At 39.9% G+C, this 16,482-nt stretch overlaps 1 protein-coding gene across 1 annotated transcript; it reads right to left on the minus strand.

Moving 5' to 3' along the window:
* Positions 1–4,766: 4,766 nt before the first annotated feature.
* On the minus strand, positions 4,767–16,375 carry PARL (presenilin associated, rhomboid-like). The gene is made up of 9 exons (XM_010015539.1): positions 16,221–16,375; positions 14,543–14,657; positions 14,057–14,144; positions 12,115–12,210; positions 10,594–10,743; positions 10,065–10,135; positions 8,817–8,918; positions 6,842–6,939; positions 4,767–5,081 (listed from the first exon to the last, which is right to left on the minus strand). Exons 3-9 carry the CDS (start codon positions 14,067–14,069, stop codon positions 4,964–4,966), a joined length of 648 nt encoding a protein of 215 aa, XP_010013841.1. The 5' UTR covers positions 14,070–14,144; positions 14,543–14,657; positions 16,221–16,375; the 3' UTR covers positions 4,767–4,963.
* Between the last annotated feature and the right edge of the window lie 107 nt (positions 16,376–16,482).

Raw genomic sequence — 16,482 nt, forward strand, 5'->3', positions numbered from 1 at the left:
GGCGCCGGCTTCCCCGTCCCCGTGCGCCTCCGAGTCGGGATGTTGCCTTCGGTGCGTTAGGAGCCCGCTCTGCGCCCGGGGAGCTCCGCAGCGTATCCAGGCACAGGCATGGAATACTGCTCTGCTCTAGCTGGGTAGCACTGCTTCATTATAGAATCATAGAATGGTTTGGGCTGAAAGGGACCGTAAGCTCCTCTAGTTCCAACCCCCTGCCACGGGCAGGGACACCTTCCACTAGAGCAGCTTCCTCTAAGCCCCTGTGTCCAACCTGGCCTTGAACACTGCCAGGGATGGGGCAGCCATAGCTTCTCTGGGCACCCTCACAGGGAAGAATTTCTTCCTAATGTCCAATCTGAATCTTCCCTCTGTCAGCTTACAGCCATTCCCCCTTGTCCTGTCCCTACAGGCCCTTGTAAGAAGTCAATAAATGCAATTCAATCTAGCCATCACCATCTCTGATTAGAGAAAGCATTTTTATGTGAAAGCTGATGCTTATAAAATAAGTGATCTGGATGAGAAATAGCAGCTTTGCAATGTTAGTTTCCAATAGCTGTCTACGAAAACCCCCACCTCTCAACACCCCATCTCTTCCTCCACTTACATTAACAGTTTAACCACTTCACTTTTAAAATACTACCTATTGACCAAGACCCAAGCATCTGTTATGTATCTTAATGTATGGTCCACATTATTTACTGTTTTCCAGAGACTGGATATTAAGAGCTTTTCTTTTGTACAGTCAGGTTCAAACCCAAACAGACCCGTCACAAACCACCAAAGCTGACAGAATTACACTGGGGCTAAGTCTGGCTTTTGAAATTTGGCTTCTTGTGTAGTAAGTGGCTACAGGCCATAATGCTCCTCTGCAATTCACCACTCAGTGGGTTAGTGTGGAAGAAGCTGGGTCTCTCAACGGGTCACTGTAGACTGTAAAAGTGAAGTGCAGATAAACTGAGATGCCACCTATTAAAAATCATCTATTTAACTTGACAGTTACTTTATTTCAGAATGTAATAATCTAGTTACAGGTGGCTGTCTGATGAGATAAGAAGAAATTAATTAGGCAATGGAACTTGAAAAGCTGAGATTTACTGCTTTATTTCAGCTGATCAGCCTGTATCTGTAGTGTATTCGCACCTCAGGCTTCAGTCCAGGTTTGCATCTGCCTCTGGTGGGGAGGAGGGCTGGAAATGCAGGTATTGTCTGAGGCAGAACCTCTCCTTGACTGTTCGACTTCTCTTTGAAACGCATTTGTCAAAGGATAGAAAGAAAATTCTGATGTCCTAAGCGTCTGATTTGGCACTTGCTGATGCTACTGGCAGTTTTGATTCCCCCCTGCTCCCCATGACTGTTGGTTAGGGCAGGGAGACTCAAATTCCAGGTAACAACACTTCTGGTCCCACACAGAAGTCTTGACACAGTAATATATGGGGTATTGCATGCTGCCTGAAAAGCCTACAAACATAATGTTCTTTTTAAGAATATTCAGGGAGACATTTCTTAGTTTTTTGTGCTCTTTGGGGTTTTTTTTTTTTTTTTTTTTTTTTTTTTGTGGTTGGTTTTTTTGGGGTCCCCCCCCCCCGAACTACTCTGCTCTATGTAGTAATTCTTAAAAATAAATTAGATTTGGGTGAAGTGTAGAATGCTTCAGAAACGGACTTTATAGTCAGGGGAGAAAACAGAACATCCGCTTTATCATCGCTCAGTACTGGCTCAGTACAAATGATGCTCTGATCCCTGTTCCTAGGCCTGACTTAGCAAAATGCATTCGAGAATAAATCGGGTGTCTCTGCACTCCCTGTGCCTGCCACTTCCTAGTACTGAGTTCAGCTCTGGCGCTGCTTGTCTCGGAGCCCACCTACAGCACCAGGGAGTGAGTGCTTAGAGCTGCTGCTCATCAGAGCTGGTAGGATGAAGCTGGCACAAAGGCTAGCTTGGAATGGGAAACCAGGAGACACCGGGTGAGATTAAGAACTTGTCTGCATTTAGAAGAGATTTATCATGATTAAAAGCTGGGGGAGGGGGGTGGGAATACTGCAACAGTAAGACTAAGGAAAGCCATCAAATCAGAAAGCAAAGCAGCTGTTGCTGCCAGGAATGGGGGCTGAAACCTCCAGCAGACAGTTTGTTCTAATAATAAAATGATGTTTCAGTAGAACAGATCACTACCCGGAAACTAAATACCCCTTAAACATGGCAAGGCCACAGCAGGCTTTCTTAAAGCCATTGACAAAGGGTGAAGGATTGTGTCTCCACACAATTAACCATGACTTTACACTTACTGCTATTTCCCTATGCAAACACTGGCTGCTGTCTCTGCCAAGCGTCTGCATAATTACTACATTGTATTCTTATGCACAATAATAAGCTCTTTGGAAAGGGGGGGGGGAAGTCTTTCCCTGTGGTTAGTTTTGGTTTAGGTGATATTTTTGTTGGGGGTTTTTTTCTGGGTTTGTTTTTTCATTCTTGCAATTTCTTTGTCATTCAAAGGTGTGACTAAATACTGAGGTACTGGCGTATACTGATGCCAGATTTTGCAAGAAGGGCACTTGCTTGCCAGAAATATAGTCTAGTGAGCTGTTCTAACTCCAGGCTAGTCCTTGTCTGAGTGTTGACTTTCCTATTGCAGTTTGAAAGTCTTTTTGGAGCAGAGAATATAGGTTACCTTTGTACATATGTTAAATACCTCAAGGGTTTCTATAAATAAGGAAGATTCAGGTATTGAACAGCCTTTAGAAGGCTGTTAGGCCTAATGTTAAGGTGAAGCGTATGCATTAAAAGGCCAGCAGAATTGCAGGCATTGCCTTTGAAGGGCCAGCCTGAAAATGTTGAAAATGCACCCTTCCTGCAGGCTAAAAGGGTGCAGCAGTACCATGCTGCCTTAGCAGGTCCAACAGACCATGAGTGGAGCTCCAGCCCTCTGCAAGCAATACAGGGGCATAACTTGCAAGCTCTAAGGTAGGCATTGGCTACTATGGTGAAGAACTTAATTGTAATCTTGGCTTATTCTTCTAGACCTGTAAATTGTAACATCCTTCAGGGTTTATACATGATTTCCTGCATTATTACTCCCTCCTGCTTTCAACCAGGATCTCTTTAAAACACACTCAGAAAAGAAAGAAGTGTTGAATAGACTAGGTAGGCTGTTGAGTGGACAAGAGGTAATGCATGGAAGAGAAAGTGGGGGAATAAAAGGAAGTGGGTAAAGAACAGATAAGCATTAAATACGTCTGAGATCAACATGCAAATATTGTGAGCTGTGGCTTTTGAGCTGCTCTGGCATGAAATACTCCCTTATGATAAGCCTGTTCAGTGGCTATCTTCTGATGCTGCTGAGGTGGCTGCTGTTGCTGCTGCTGGCAGCAGCTTCTTGCTGCAGGTTCGGGTGCCCTCTCTCTGCTGCAGGCAGGGCTGCACTGTGACTGAAGCCCTAAAAGCTGCTGTGCTTGTCCTGAGGATTGGCGAGGTAACAGGTTAGAAACAGCCAGACAGCTTCTGGAGCAGAGCAAAGGTGTATGAGAGACTCAAACTTCTTCATTTTTCAAGTGTTTAAGTCGACAGGCACTTAAGGAACAAATCCTCAAGGGCCTCATTTTTCCAAGGGTGGAAAAAAATATGAGACTTGAGCATTGGCCTTTGGCAGTAATTGAGTTTACAGCAATTTTGTACTCTATCATTTATTATGACTGGAGCCTTCTAGCATTCTGTCTTCCTTGCCCTTACTGAAAATCATTTTCTTCAAGGCACTGTTATCAAGTAGAGTTGCAACTTTGCGTCTTACAAAAACATGTTCTTTGGCAAGTCAGTCTACCTGGAATGACTAATATGGCCTATACGCAGGAGCTAAGGGTTTGAACCCACCAGCTCGGATCTGGGCAGACTCCCCAGCCCTTTGCGAGGGGTTTGGTAGTCATTCTTGCAGGACAGGCAGAGGGTAGCAGCATACCCAAAATCCAGTTGTTTTTATTTGTACAATAGGAACATTGGTCATGGTACTACCCTTTACTAAGGCACCTAATCTATTTTTGCTGTAGCTGCTTATTTAATAGAACTGGCACATTCTTAACCAAATGTTAAGGTTTTGAAGTACATTGAAAAACCTTAGAATTAGCAATATAGCACAACATTAAAGAAAACAAAAAACAAACCCAACCCAGAAACTAATGCAGTGAAAGAATAAAGAAAGTACTAGCAGTATAACTCACAGTAAAACATTCAAAATCACACTACAAGACATTCTTCCACTGCATGTAATTATGAAAAAGATACCACTGTAGTAAATTCTAACAAGACTTGACAGCATCTTGGAATCAGATAGAAATGAAAACCCCAAACTCAATAAGCCACAGCTGATAAATACAATCATAGAATGAATAAAGCTGTACCATTAACCAGTATGTAAGCTTTGGCAAACAATCCAGTATTGCTTCATGTATTTCAAGTTTAAAATCAATAGAGATCATTGGCTTACCTCATTTAATCTTGCCAGCAATAAAGACCACTGCACTTCACCACATTTACCCTGATGTTGAGTCCAAGCTGCCTAAAGCATGCCTACTAGGAGAGCAGCTAGTGTTGTTCAGTGTGCATTAGGGGGATGCACGATTCATACCCATTTTTAAAGCTGAGAAACTTAATTTTACTAAGTATGAATCAGTTGTGCCCCAGTTTGAACCTTTTTGAACAGATAGTTTGGTCACTTCCTTGGAAAGCTTTTAGTAATATGTATTTCTCATTTAAAAAATGTAACACTGACTATTACCTCTGAAAGCAACAGGATAAAAACCTTTATTGTTCCACCTTTGTTAGAGTTCGTTTTCTACTGATATGCATTTTTGTAACTGTAATTTACATTAGAAGCTTCAGCTCCTTAGAGGTTTAATGTGGAGTAGCAGGAAACCAATTCAATCCCATGTCTTCAAGTAATATACCACTTGGGCACAAAGAATCTCTAGGACTGGAATCAGTCAGATCTTCCACCTCCTCCCTTTCCTGTGTTCTTTATCCTCATTTCATGCCACGCTTTCACCAGTGGTTCTCTGTTCTTCCATATGAGCTCATGGCCATAAGTCACGTACCACCTGAGAAAGAAAATACTAGTTAAAACTAACAGCAACTTTTCTCTGTATTTGAGAACAGGTTGATCACTAAAATCAGGCAACTGAAATGCCTGTAGGCATTTCTACTCCTAGAAAGTATAGGAGGCAAGATAAACCATGGCAGTAAGCCACTCTTGGAAAAGTGTCAGTGGCAGGTAAGCCACTTGTTCTCCTGACTCCTCATAATTAACTTTTGTGTTCTTGCTTGTCTCAGTCCTGAGAATAACTGGTTTTCATGCCTTCACTTTCATGCTCTCATGATTTCTACTTAAGAGACTGTTAAAACAGTCTCTGTTGCTTGTGCTAATGTTGACTGACAACACCGAGTAAATTTTTCTTATGTAAATACAACTGCCCCATAATGAACAGCCACATTCCATTCAAAACATTTTCTTCTATAAACATCTTGATGAGGATTTAATCTATCCAAGTGTTCTAGCTTGATTTATATTCATAGAGAACTATGCATCTTGACATATGAATAGCAACATAAGTGATTCAGCAAGGGTGGTTATGGTGGAGAAGTGGGAGGGGAAGCAACTGCATGGAAATAGGTTGAAAGTTCTCCCACAAGTCTAACTTCACTCCTGAGTCCTGAGTAACAATTTTCTATCAGCCACTGCTGGATAAACAGGCTATTCCTATAAATCTTACATCTTTCCAAAGCAGACAATTGTCTGTGAGGCAACATATAGAAAATACTTCGGCTGTTCAACGTATGTTCTAAAGAGAGGCCCTGTGTTAGGATGAAGAAACCAAAATGATCACAGAGTAGAACATATAGGTAGAACGTATCTTCCTCACCTTGTCAACTCAAGACAATTTTTACTGCAACTGCTATCTTATTTTAATATGTGAATCTGTAAACAAAGAACAAGCTGATATAGATATGTCATGGTAGAAATGGATCAGTTACGGATCAGCAAGACTATATCAGATGCAGTTGTGATGCCAGAGAAGGGGAGAAAAGCAGACTGCAGCACAACTCAATAGCAAAGAAAGGCAAACCAGTTTGTAGACCAAAACAAAAAGTGTTCCCCACCTGTTCTTTGCCTGGCCTAGTTAAATCTCAGGTAGGCTTTTAAAATGCCTACGTATATGTTTAAAAATGCTCTTAGCAATAAGTGTGCAAATTGACACCACCTCAATCGGGCAGAAGGGAAAAACTCATTAGGTAATGTAGTTCAAACATGTAACAATGCAGAACTGTTTCCTACAAACTTGTTTCTAGTAGTTCTTTCCAATTTGGAAGGCTCCACACAAAGACTATGCAGCAACACACAGCAGTGGAGGCTGCTCAAAGGAATTTGGCCTGAGCTTATACTAACACTGTAGCTCTGAATGGGCAATTAAAGCAAAAAAGACTTGGACAAAGAAATTTTTTTAGCTGTTTGAAGTTACTTTAATTTGTCCATGCTGTGTTTTGTGAGAATCTTTTCTGCCTTGTGACTCTCTTCAATGCGTGGCGGAGAGCAGGACAGAGGCAAACAGCCCAGGTTACAGTGACAGGACAATGTGACATCTGATCTATCATTCTAAGGCAGTTCAGCTCAATTCTTTCAGTTCTAAGCACTGACTAGCAGCATTTTCTACACAATTTTATAGCACTCAAGGACAACAGTGAGTTGTCTTCAGTGCTACTTAAGACAATCTTCAAAGAAAGAGAGATAAGAGGAAGTAAAGAGGAAAAAATTAGGATGAATTTAAATATGAAAGAAACAGAAGTTCATAAATAGACTTACATCCCGAAGAGGGCTCCCCCAAGATGTGCAGCATGGTCAAAAAGTCTCCAGCCTAGAGCAAGTCCTGCAGAGTCAAATGCGATTATGGCTTTTAAAGCCTGGAAAGGAATAGAACATGGAATGGACAGATCAGTCACAGTATAAACTGGCCACTGATAACAGAGTTTACTATTCTGGCACAGAGCAAAAATTTGGGATCAAAACACATTCCGTGAATTTTATATCAGAGCAATTGCTGTAAAAAACCACTTCGACTCACCCTACCCAAACAAAACCTAAACCAAATTGTTTTAAAACAGACTCAGTCCTTAACTGTCAAAATACAGACTGTCAAAATACAGACATGAGCAGCTGCAGAATAGTGCAGGGTAGGAATGTGTCCTTTTCAAATACTTGGTCTCTTCCAATCTTCACTTCTAAAGCTACACATATAATCCAAACTTGGGTCAAGGAAAAAAAAAGGAAGTTACTTAGTTATCTGGAAGAGTGCACAGTATAAAAGACACCACAAAACACATAATAGCAACATTCTCATTCACTAATTCTGACATAGCTTAGATTTACATGCATCTGACCTCCCAAACAACCCTCCAGTGGGTGGCACATATGGGGCAGCAGCCCTGTCATCTCATCTAAATTGGTCATCATGCTCTCCTAGATGACAAATCTCTTGGAAGGTAGAAAATGAGGATGATACTGAACAGCTCCATGGCTGGAAAGTGCATAAGCAATGGTGCACCATCCTTGGGAGACACAAACCACTGAAACTATAATTATGCAAAATTTTACTAAGTGCCTCATTCCAAAAAGACCAACAGATTTAATGTTACGATGAAATGTTACTTTAATTAGGATTTCTTTCCTTAAGTGTATATCTTAGAATAGCAGCTCTATTGCTACATTGGCTTGTTTGTTTTAAAAACCAATACAGTATATGTAAGGCAGCCTAAGTATCTAAACCTAGTACATAAGGTTTAGAAATGCAATTATAGAGTAGGGCTAAAATCATTCCAACATTTATGCTGCAGCAGCCAATGCTGTTCTTGTTTTACTGTTTCAGTAAGTACTTCCTCATGGCAATGTGCTCTGTGGCTCTGCCAGTATTTCTATCCTGGCCATCTATTTTAGGAGAGATACAATTAAAGGGTAGCAGCAAAAACCCCAGGTCTACTCAAGCCGAAGTACAAGAAAACCAGGAAGGCTGCATCCAAGAACGCTTGTTTAAATCTGTAAGCTTCACTTCCCAAAAATATTAAATCGTTATCTTGAAACAACAAAGCTTAAGTGCTTTAGTAAAACAGTGAAACAACTTTAAGCAGTGGACCAAAGATGATTAACTCATTAAGGCAGGTCAAGATACACATGAGAAGCTTTTCTTAAATGGGGCAGTGGATGTGCTTAAAAGAACTTCATGAAACAACAAGTCCTAACACTACGCGTGAAGAAAAGCCTCAATAGTGTACCAAACCATTCTAGGAAAGGCGTATTCCAAACAAGGAGGCAAGAATTCCTCCAGGATTGGAATATTTTTTCCCTTGAGAAGTGAAATTCTGTTTTTCCCACCCTGATACATTTTTCTTCAAAAAGAGCATATTGATATTAGATTAGCCTGTAGCAAGAGCTGCTATAAAAAATATCGCCCATCTGAAAGAACAGTATGTGTATGCACGCCTCCTCAGACAGGTGAACCCGAGTCCCTCCTCAATTCTTTCACTTCTGAGTATCAGATTTGAAACATCCCATCCATGGAGGATGGAATTTAGGACAATTCTAAAGTCACTATACACTTGTGCAATGATTGTGCTAGGCTGCAACAATTCAGTCTCCAGGACTTCCATAATCTGTATTCTCTTTCAAAACAAATTTAACAGCTTGGAAACACAAATGAAGGACGCATGTGCAGAGGAGGTAGAGAGAAGAGGTATGGGGAAAATGTTTTAGAAGCAGGACTGCTTTAAAATTCAAAGGCACTTACACTTCCTGCTGTAAATGTGAACATTGGAAGAAATATGATGGCTAGTTTTGCTTCTGGCATCTTTGTACATACAGCTGCAAGGACAGTCATTATAGCTCCTGACTGCAAATACATTAAAATACAAGACAGTAAGCAGAGATGTTACATAAGAGAAAATTTCTTTTACTGCACATGAACCCATTTTCCTTTTGGCTTTTATTTTCAAATGCAGCCCAATTTTTAAGATAACAAATTATGTTAATGTGCTTTTTTCCCAGTAAACCCTAGAAATTTAACACATTAATCAAACACAGACATCTCGGATGAAGGGAATCATTCTGAAGCTTGTACCAAAACAAGGGAAATAACAGATGGACAGGGACAAAAAGCTTTTGTCAATGAAATGAGCAATTCCCTGGTCTGTACTAAATTGACCATGGGCTTTTTGTATCCATGAAATATCTCAATGAAAAGGCTGTGAATACAGTAAACTAATGCAATGTCTAACAATTTCAGTAAGTTCAGATCAGTAAGACTAATGGGAAGTTAACTTGCTTCAGATATAGTTTATTCGTAAGATAAAGGGACAATATGTAGACAGCGCTGCCAAAATTCTAACTTTGGGACAATTCAACAGGTTTTTCATTCCAGTTGAAAAATAAGAATATAACTGCTAGCTTTTATCAACATTATTTAGTAAAGTAAGTTAAGAAGCCTTTAAAACTTGGCAAATGGCAAGGTTTGCCTTTAACTTATAGCAAGTTAATACTTGTAAAGAACAGACAGCCACACCACCTCCTCAGCCTGCCTCATTTCTGTGAGACTGTTGGCAGGAGTGCTGCCCTTTCTGCATGGCATGCCTGACAACTTCCACTAGTATCACATGCCAGTTTTGACTGTCTGATTACATTGTCTCTATTTTCAATTAGAGAAGACTGATACACAAATAATGAAATAACATTTATGAAATAAGTTAATAAAACTGAACTACCTGCTCAGTGACAAGAGGTCCTGCTGTTAAGTACTCATTTACAAGCATTAAGTGGCATTAGTTCTGGGCTCCTGCTGCAACAGAGTTAACATATTTGAAGAATTGGCATGTTCTTGCACAGGAATCGCTGCCTGGTTACTTGGTTTTGGTAAACCTTCCTAGTTTCTATTATCCCAAATATATTCTTGGCTTTTAAACAGTTTAAAAAATACAGCAGGCTTTGAAAATGGCTTCAGAGACCGTATAACGTCTCCTGAGATATATGCCAAGATACTTACAGCTCCAAGTGATGGTTCAAACCTTCCAGTGGCCATTTTAGCAACATAACTGACAAAAGTGGAGATAACTCCTAGAAAGGAAAAATTACTATTGGAAACAATGCCAGTAATGCAGACAAGCATCCGAAAGTACAAAACTGTTATCCCAACATCTCCCTAAAGAAGCTACTACAGGTGGTGTGGGATTTCTTGTTTGGTGGTGGTGGCTGTTGGTTTTGTTTTTTTAAAACATCAATTGTCATCTTTTCCATCTAAACTGTCACTAGTCTGTATTGAGCTATTTTATTTTGGTAGCTAAGGATGAATTAAAACCAACTACTTGTATTTTCATGGTATTTTAAAGCTAACTATCCTAAACTAAACCCATCAAAATTCTGTATGACAGCAACTAAGTAGTGCAATTAGTATAAAGCAATGGAAAAATAGGATTGAGCAATGGCTAACTGTCATGTATCTATTACAATGCACACACTTTACTTGCATGAAAACATATTTAAAGTGTTGTGAATATATATATATTTAACATTACCAGCAGAAAGATACACTGCAATGAACTGCTCGCATCCCAGAAGAGAGACAATGCTGCTGGAAAAACTCCATAAAACATACATATTTGCTGCCATGTGGAATAGAGAAAAGTGACTAAATGTAGAGAGCAGCATGGGAGAACACAGGGCTCCTACAAGAGAAAAAACAATTAATGCAGAAAGGAAGTCAGGGTTTTAATTTGCTTCAACTTACATGTCATACAGACTATCAAGACACACTACAGGCTAATAATGCTGAGAATTCTCAAATACAACCTATGTAATAAACCCAGAAATGTAAAATATTTCAAATTCCACATAATACCTTTTGAAAGGGACAACATATACCCGAGAGATATGTAAGCTGTACAAACAGCTACTTTAGAAAGTCTTAATTACTTACTGGGGAATATTTCATATAAAACGTTTACTTTATGTAATATCTCCTATGCTTTGGAAAGAAGAGATTTTGTATACGTATATAGTGAAAGATCTTTAATGTATTATATGAGCACCTATATAAAATTATTTTGCTACAGAGATGGGCTCAAAGAAAAGCTACCTTTCTTTGGAAAACAAGCTACTAGCTCTCCTCACTGGAACAGCAGCATTGAAAGTGCCAATTAGCAGGTTTGAAGGTCAACATTACTTAAAACCGGAGTGTTTGGAGTGACTGATACTCAGATGTGGACACCAGCTTTTAACTTTGGAATGTCTGTGGGGAATTGGCTGAGTTTCCACTTTTTCAGCAGAAATTAAGAGCACAACAGAAGGTACTCTCCTAATGCACATTTGTCTCATCCTTTTAATTTTGTTCTCTACCAACTAATTGTTCTGCATTAAATACTGGTAACTTACTTTCCTTAACCTCTTCAAAACATTTCACACACAGTGAAAGCCAAGTTTGTGAGTTTGTTAGGTTTTTGTTATTATGTGACTCAAAGCACAGCTTTGAAACAAGGACTCCGTACATGACATACAGACTAACACTTGTCTATTGATGGAAGCGCACATGCATGTGACTGATGACTTCTATCTGCATCCCACAGAATATTAAAGGGCGGGGTGGGGCTTACATTTGAGTCTCTTTTTTGAATGGCATCGCATAGTACAATTTATTTTGCTCCTTCCCAAAGAGTGGCATGATTTGCATTCTGTTGTACAGCTTGATATCACTGGGAGAGGGGCTGTATCTCTATCTTATCTTCACCTTTACAAAGGCAGGAGCTGCATCCTACTAAATGCAGTAAAAGGTCAGATAGCAGGCAACAGTTTTGACATTACAATATTCACATAAGCACCAGTGTTTTCTTTGTTGTTGAAAATCAGATCTGTTACTTCTAACTTCCTTCCCCTCAAATCATGTCCTGTATAGACAGAATGATGTGTTTGGGCATGACTGAGGAGGCGTATGGGTAATGGAGCTACAAGTAAGCCATGCACCAGCTGAAGCTTCTGCAGTATAATTAGAGGTTCTATTACAGCACAGTGTAGAAAAGTTACCCAAATTACTGTTCACTTACTGGAAGATGGATCTGAGGTGAAGTATGTAAACATAAACCGTCGTGTACCAGGCAGCCTCCATAAACAGAATACAAAGACATTTGCAGCTATAATACCTATTAAGAGGAGGGAAAAAAGTAGAAAAGCAAATTATGAATGTAACATACCGTAATGCTGACTGTAAGCAAGCATTCAAAACTTGTAAGAAACATACTTTTCCTTCACTATTTCATTTAAAGCAGTATCCACTTCTTACAATAAAGTTTAGAAAAGGCAAAGAAAAATGCTGAAAGCCACATTTATAAAGTGGAAGTCTTTCAGAAATATGATGCTTAATTGCAACTGTTCAAACATACAGTGTAACGAATACAACAGTCCAGAAAACGTGTACTGAAGACATTCAAGTTGCAGCTTCAAATGCAGAACCCATGAAACAAGAGCCAGCTCAAGAGGTCCCATTTCTTGCCTCTTTGGTGGCATTTGGAGAGAAGTAGCTAATCTGATGCATAGTAGGATGCAGATTTAAGCGCACATGGAGAAGACTAGGGGAACCATAGAAACCCACATTACACATCCTGTCCATTTTGGGGGAGCTTTGTTTTGAGGGAATTGTAAAGATACTGTTTAGAGATCAAGCATAAAAAGTTAAGTTGGCATTGCTAAGGGAGATAGTTTTTTTACTTCAGAGATATTTACTGTGATCTTAAGTAAGAATGTAAATGATTAGAAACACAGTGATACGTATTGTTTCTTGGTTAAAGTGCCTTCTCTGTTTTTATCCAAGTGTTTAGGTGTTTAAAATGTTTTGTAACTGCTAGAAACATTAGGGGGGAAAAATAATTGTGATTCCTTTACATCATGGTAGATGTCACATAATTATATTTGAAGATTGCAACAAACTGTAGGAACTGTGAAAAACTGATATACAAGTCCTAGAACAAAAATGCCACTAGAACTCTCTTTTCAATACTCTATTCTATTGTGTCATACTCTTACTAGAGGAAGTATTTTCCCTGCATGCTAAACCAAGATATTACAGAACTTAAAGTAATCAAGGCTAAGCATTTGAATGGGTTAGGGTTCACCAACTTGGAATTTGTATTGCTTGTTAGATCACCTAGACGTTGAGGAACACTCTAGAGACTACAGAATGTGGCATCTTCACCAACCCTGCACCAGTATGTATTTGTTTCTGTATCCTGGCTTGCACGTTGAAAAGCAATTCAAAGCACTACACAAAACTTGTGACAGCACTTACTAATTGAGTGGCCTGAGATTATTTTTGCCCAAATCATACAGCACTTACTCAATCTGTTCTTAGGCTGGGGGTCACCTTTTCAAAGAGCTAGTAAGTTGGTTGAATTTTTTTTTTTTACAATGTTTCTGTAGAAAAGTAAATGACATAGAAATAGCATTTAAGTAACCTTATGCTAACAACCTGCTAGTGTAAGTTCAGTAAATACTTAAAGTAGAATATATAACAGTGGATATGGCTCGGCTACTTTATTTGGCTTTGAATCAAGTTCTCATCAGTTTCTCTCCATACATTACGTTTACCTTGGGGATTTCAAGTGCTGTTAGGCCAACCAACCAAAACTACATCTTAACCAAAGGAAGGCTCACGAGGAAATTCTTTGTTATTTTACATGCATCGTGCTGCAAACAAGAAGCAACTATTAAGGCATTTTATTCCACATATCAGTGGAATATATACATCTGTCCTTCTAAAAACATTTGCTGGTTTTCACAGTTCCTGTGAAAAATGTTGCTGGGAGAGAATTGTGGCTAATCCTCCACACTCTCTCACACAGATACACAGGAATTTTTTTAAATGCATACAAAAAATAGTTTGCGTGAAGGAAGTGTAGTGGAAATAGTGTATGCGCAGGTGTAAGTTTACACATGCTTTGTGCCTAACAACCTAAACGTGGTGTGAAAGCCACCTGTTTTAACATACTGTACCTGTTTGCCACATTTCTCTACCTGTAAGCTAACACAAACCTGTCACAGTCCGCTGACCCTCAGTCAGGCTATTCCACCAGCTGTTAACCTGAAACAGAATCATTGTACATCAATGCCACTGCAAAGTATTTGCCATTTCAAAACCAGTCATTAAGGTTCTACCTTGCTAAGACTGGAAAGCATTTGTTTGAAATCTGTTAAGTAAATCTGTTTCAAACTTTCTTGTTTCTGATTGGTTTAGCTTTTCATTTCCTTACTCAAGGATAGTTATCTATGCTCCTTCTCATAAAATACCTCATCATAGCTGAAGAGTTTCCTCAAAAAGAATGAGGTTCTATCCTTTTACACAACTCCATGGGTTTACCTCTGCTTGTACTAAACAAGGATCTAGCCCATAATGCTTACTTCAGCAGATTAGCTAAAGTTAGCATAAACCCTGCCTCGACTAAGCCTCACCCTAATGCTGGCTAACATCACACCACCCACCTTTGAGAGATTCCACTTTTGTGCCAGGGTCACATTTGCAGAGGTGGCTCACAAGATGTGGAATCCATTCCCCCTTGCGTCCAGCTCACCCAGCCCTCCTCCAAGTTTAAAACCCCTGAAAAAGTTTATTTTGAGCGCAGTCAGCCCACAGACAAGTTTCACCCCCCTTTCCCTTCCTCAGCTTTCAGAATCATTTTTATACAAATATTGATAGCTCAGTGACTCTCCAACCATATTGATGGGGGCAATGTCATAAAAATTATCTGTAGGTTGGAGGCAGGGGGAATGATGCTGTATGAAACAAATAATTCACGATTTGATATCAAAGTAGCAATTTCATTGCATTTTTTTTTTTTGTTTGATTCTCTTGCCCAGGATACAGATACCCATATTCCCTACAAAGTTCTCCTGTATAAAAACACTGAAACAAACATGATTTTTCTAAAATACTAGAAGTATATGTCCTCAGAAGCTATTGGGAGACCCTGAACTTTTAGAAGTAGAACTTAGCAGTTGAAGATCGGGATTGGGAATTTAAGCCTATTAACAACAGGGCAGTTTTGGTTTATTTTCTGGATAGTTCATCACCAATCTTCCCCTTCAGGTTTTAAAGGAGAAAAAAAAAAAAAGGTATAAACCCAAAATTTTTAATATTTTAGGTAGCAATCATAATCTTACCTGCAGTTGATACATATACACTGAGCAAGAAAGCATGCTGTGCTAGGACTGGCTAGGATATGAGTTCATTTTCTCTATAGCAGCTCATACATAGTGCTGTGTTTTAGGTTTTTGACCAGAACAGTACTGGTAAGACATTAATGTTCTCCCTTTTGCTAAACAGTGTTTGCACAGCATCAAAACCTTTTCCATTTCTCACTCTGCCCCTGAATTGAGTAGCCAGGGGGTGCACAATAGCCTGGGAAGGGACACAACCAGGCAGATGACCCAAACTGATATTCCCTCCCATATGCTCATCAATAAGAATACATGCATGTTTTGTTTAGTTTTAAATACACTTAAAAACTAAATGACTGGTATTTTCAGGATGTCAAGTAAATTTATAACATGTCTTGCAGCACATATTGATGTTCTTACTGCCCAAACTCCAAAGTATTTGCATGTAAATGTCAGCTTTCATAAAGGAAAAAAAGCCCTCTAAACCCTCGTATTTGTGAAGCAAAGGCTGAAAATCTAATGTTCTGGCTTCTGAAACGCATTTATATATCTTATGCTTAAGGTTCAGAATTTAAGCTAGCTCTCTTTGGGAATTCATGTTCACTTTTAAGAATACTTAGACACAGAAAGAACAATGCTTTTATACAGTGAAAAAGTAAAAGGGATATCTAGTTTAGATATATGAACTACTACTCCTGACCTCTCCTCTCTGCATTTTAGAAGAAAATATTTTTCTCCAGTATACTTGTTGTGGTGGTACTGTGGGTTGCAGTATTCTTGAACTGACTCTATCAGTTTTTCCTGTAAGGAAACGTATCTCCTGTAATTTACCAAGAACCTATTACTTCCCCAAGTAACTTGTCCTGTTTGCCCCCATTTGTATGTGTTGTACAAACGGTGCGGCAGATGCGCCTACACCAGAGGGAAGATGCAGCCGTGTCCTGTGCTGCGGCTGGGACCCACGCGTGTGCGGCCAGGCCAGGCAGCTGCAGGTACCGCGTACCTGCTTCCTGAAGTCCCCCCTCTTCTGCGGCCGCATTTTATCCAACCAGTCTGCTCGGGCTTCCTCAAAATAGGTCTGGACCCGCGACTTGAGCGACTCATACTGCCAGATGGCGGCGGATCCGAAGGCAGAGCCTGTGAACTGGGCGACAGCGATAAAGTCTGACTGACCGCACCACACCGTGGCTTCGCTCGAGGTTATGCCACCTCCGAGCAATGCCCGCACGTTAAAGGGGCACGAAGGCACGGCGGACCCACAGGGC

The sequence above is a fragment of the Nestor notabilis genome, unplaced genomic scaffold (assembly GCF_000696875.1).
Source record: "Nestor notabilis isolate BGI_N333 unplaced genomic scaffold, ASM69687v1 scaffold11310, whole genome shotgun sequence".
Taxonomy (NCBI): Eukaryota; Metazoa; Chordata; class Aves; order Psittaciformes; family Psittacidae; genus Nestor; species Nestor notabilis.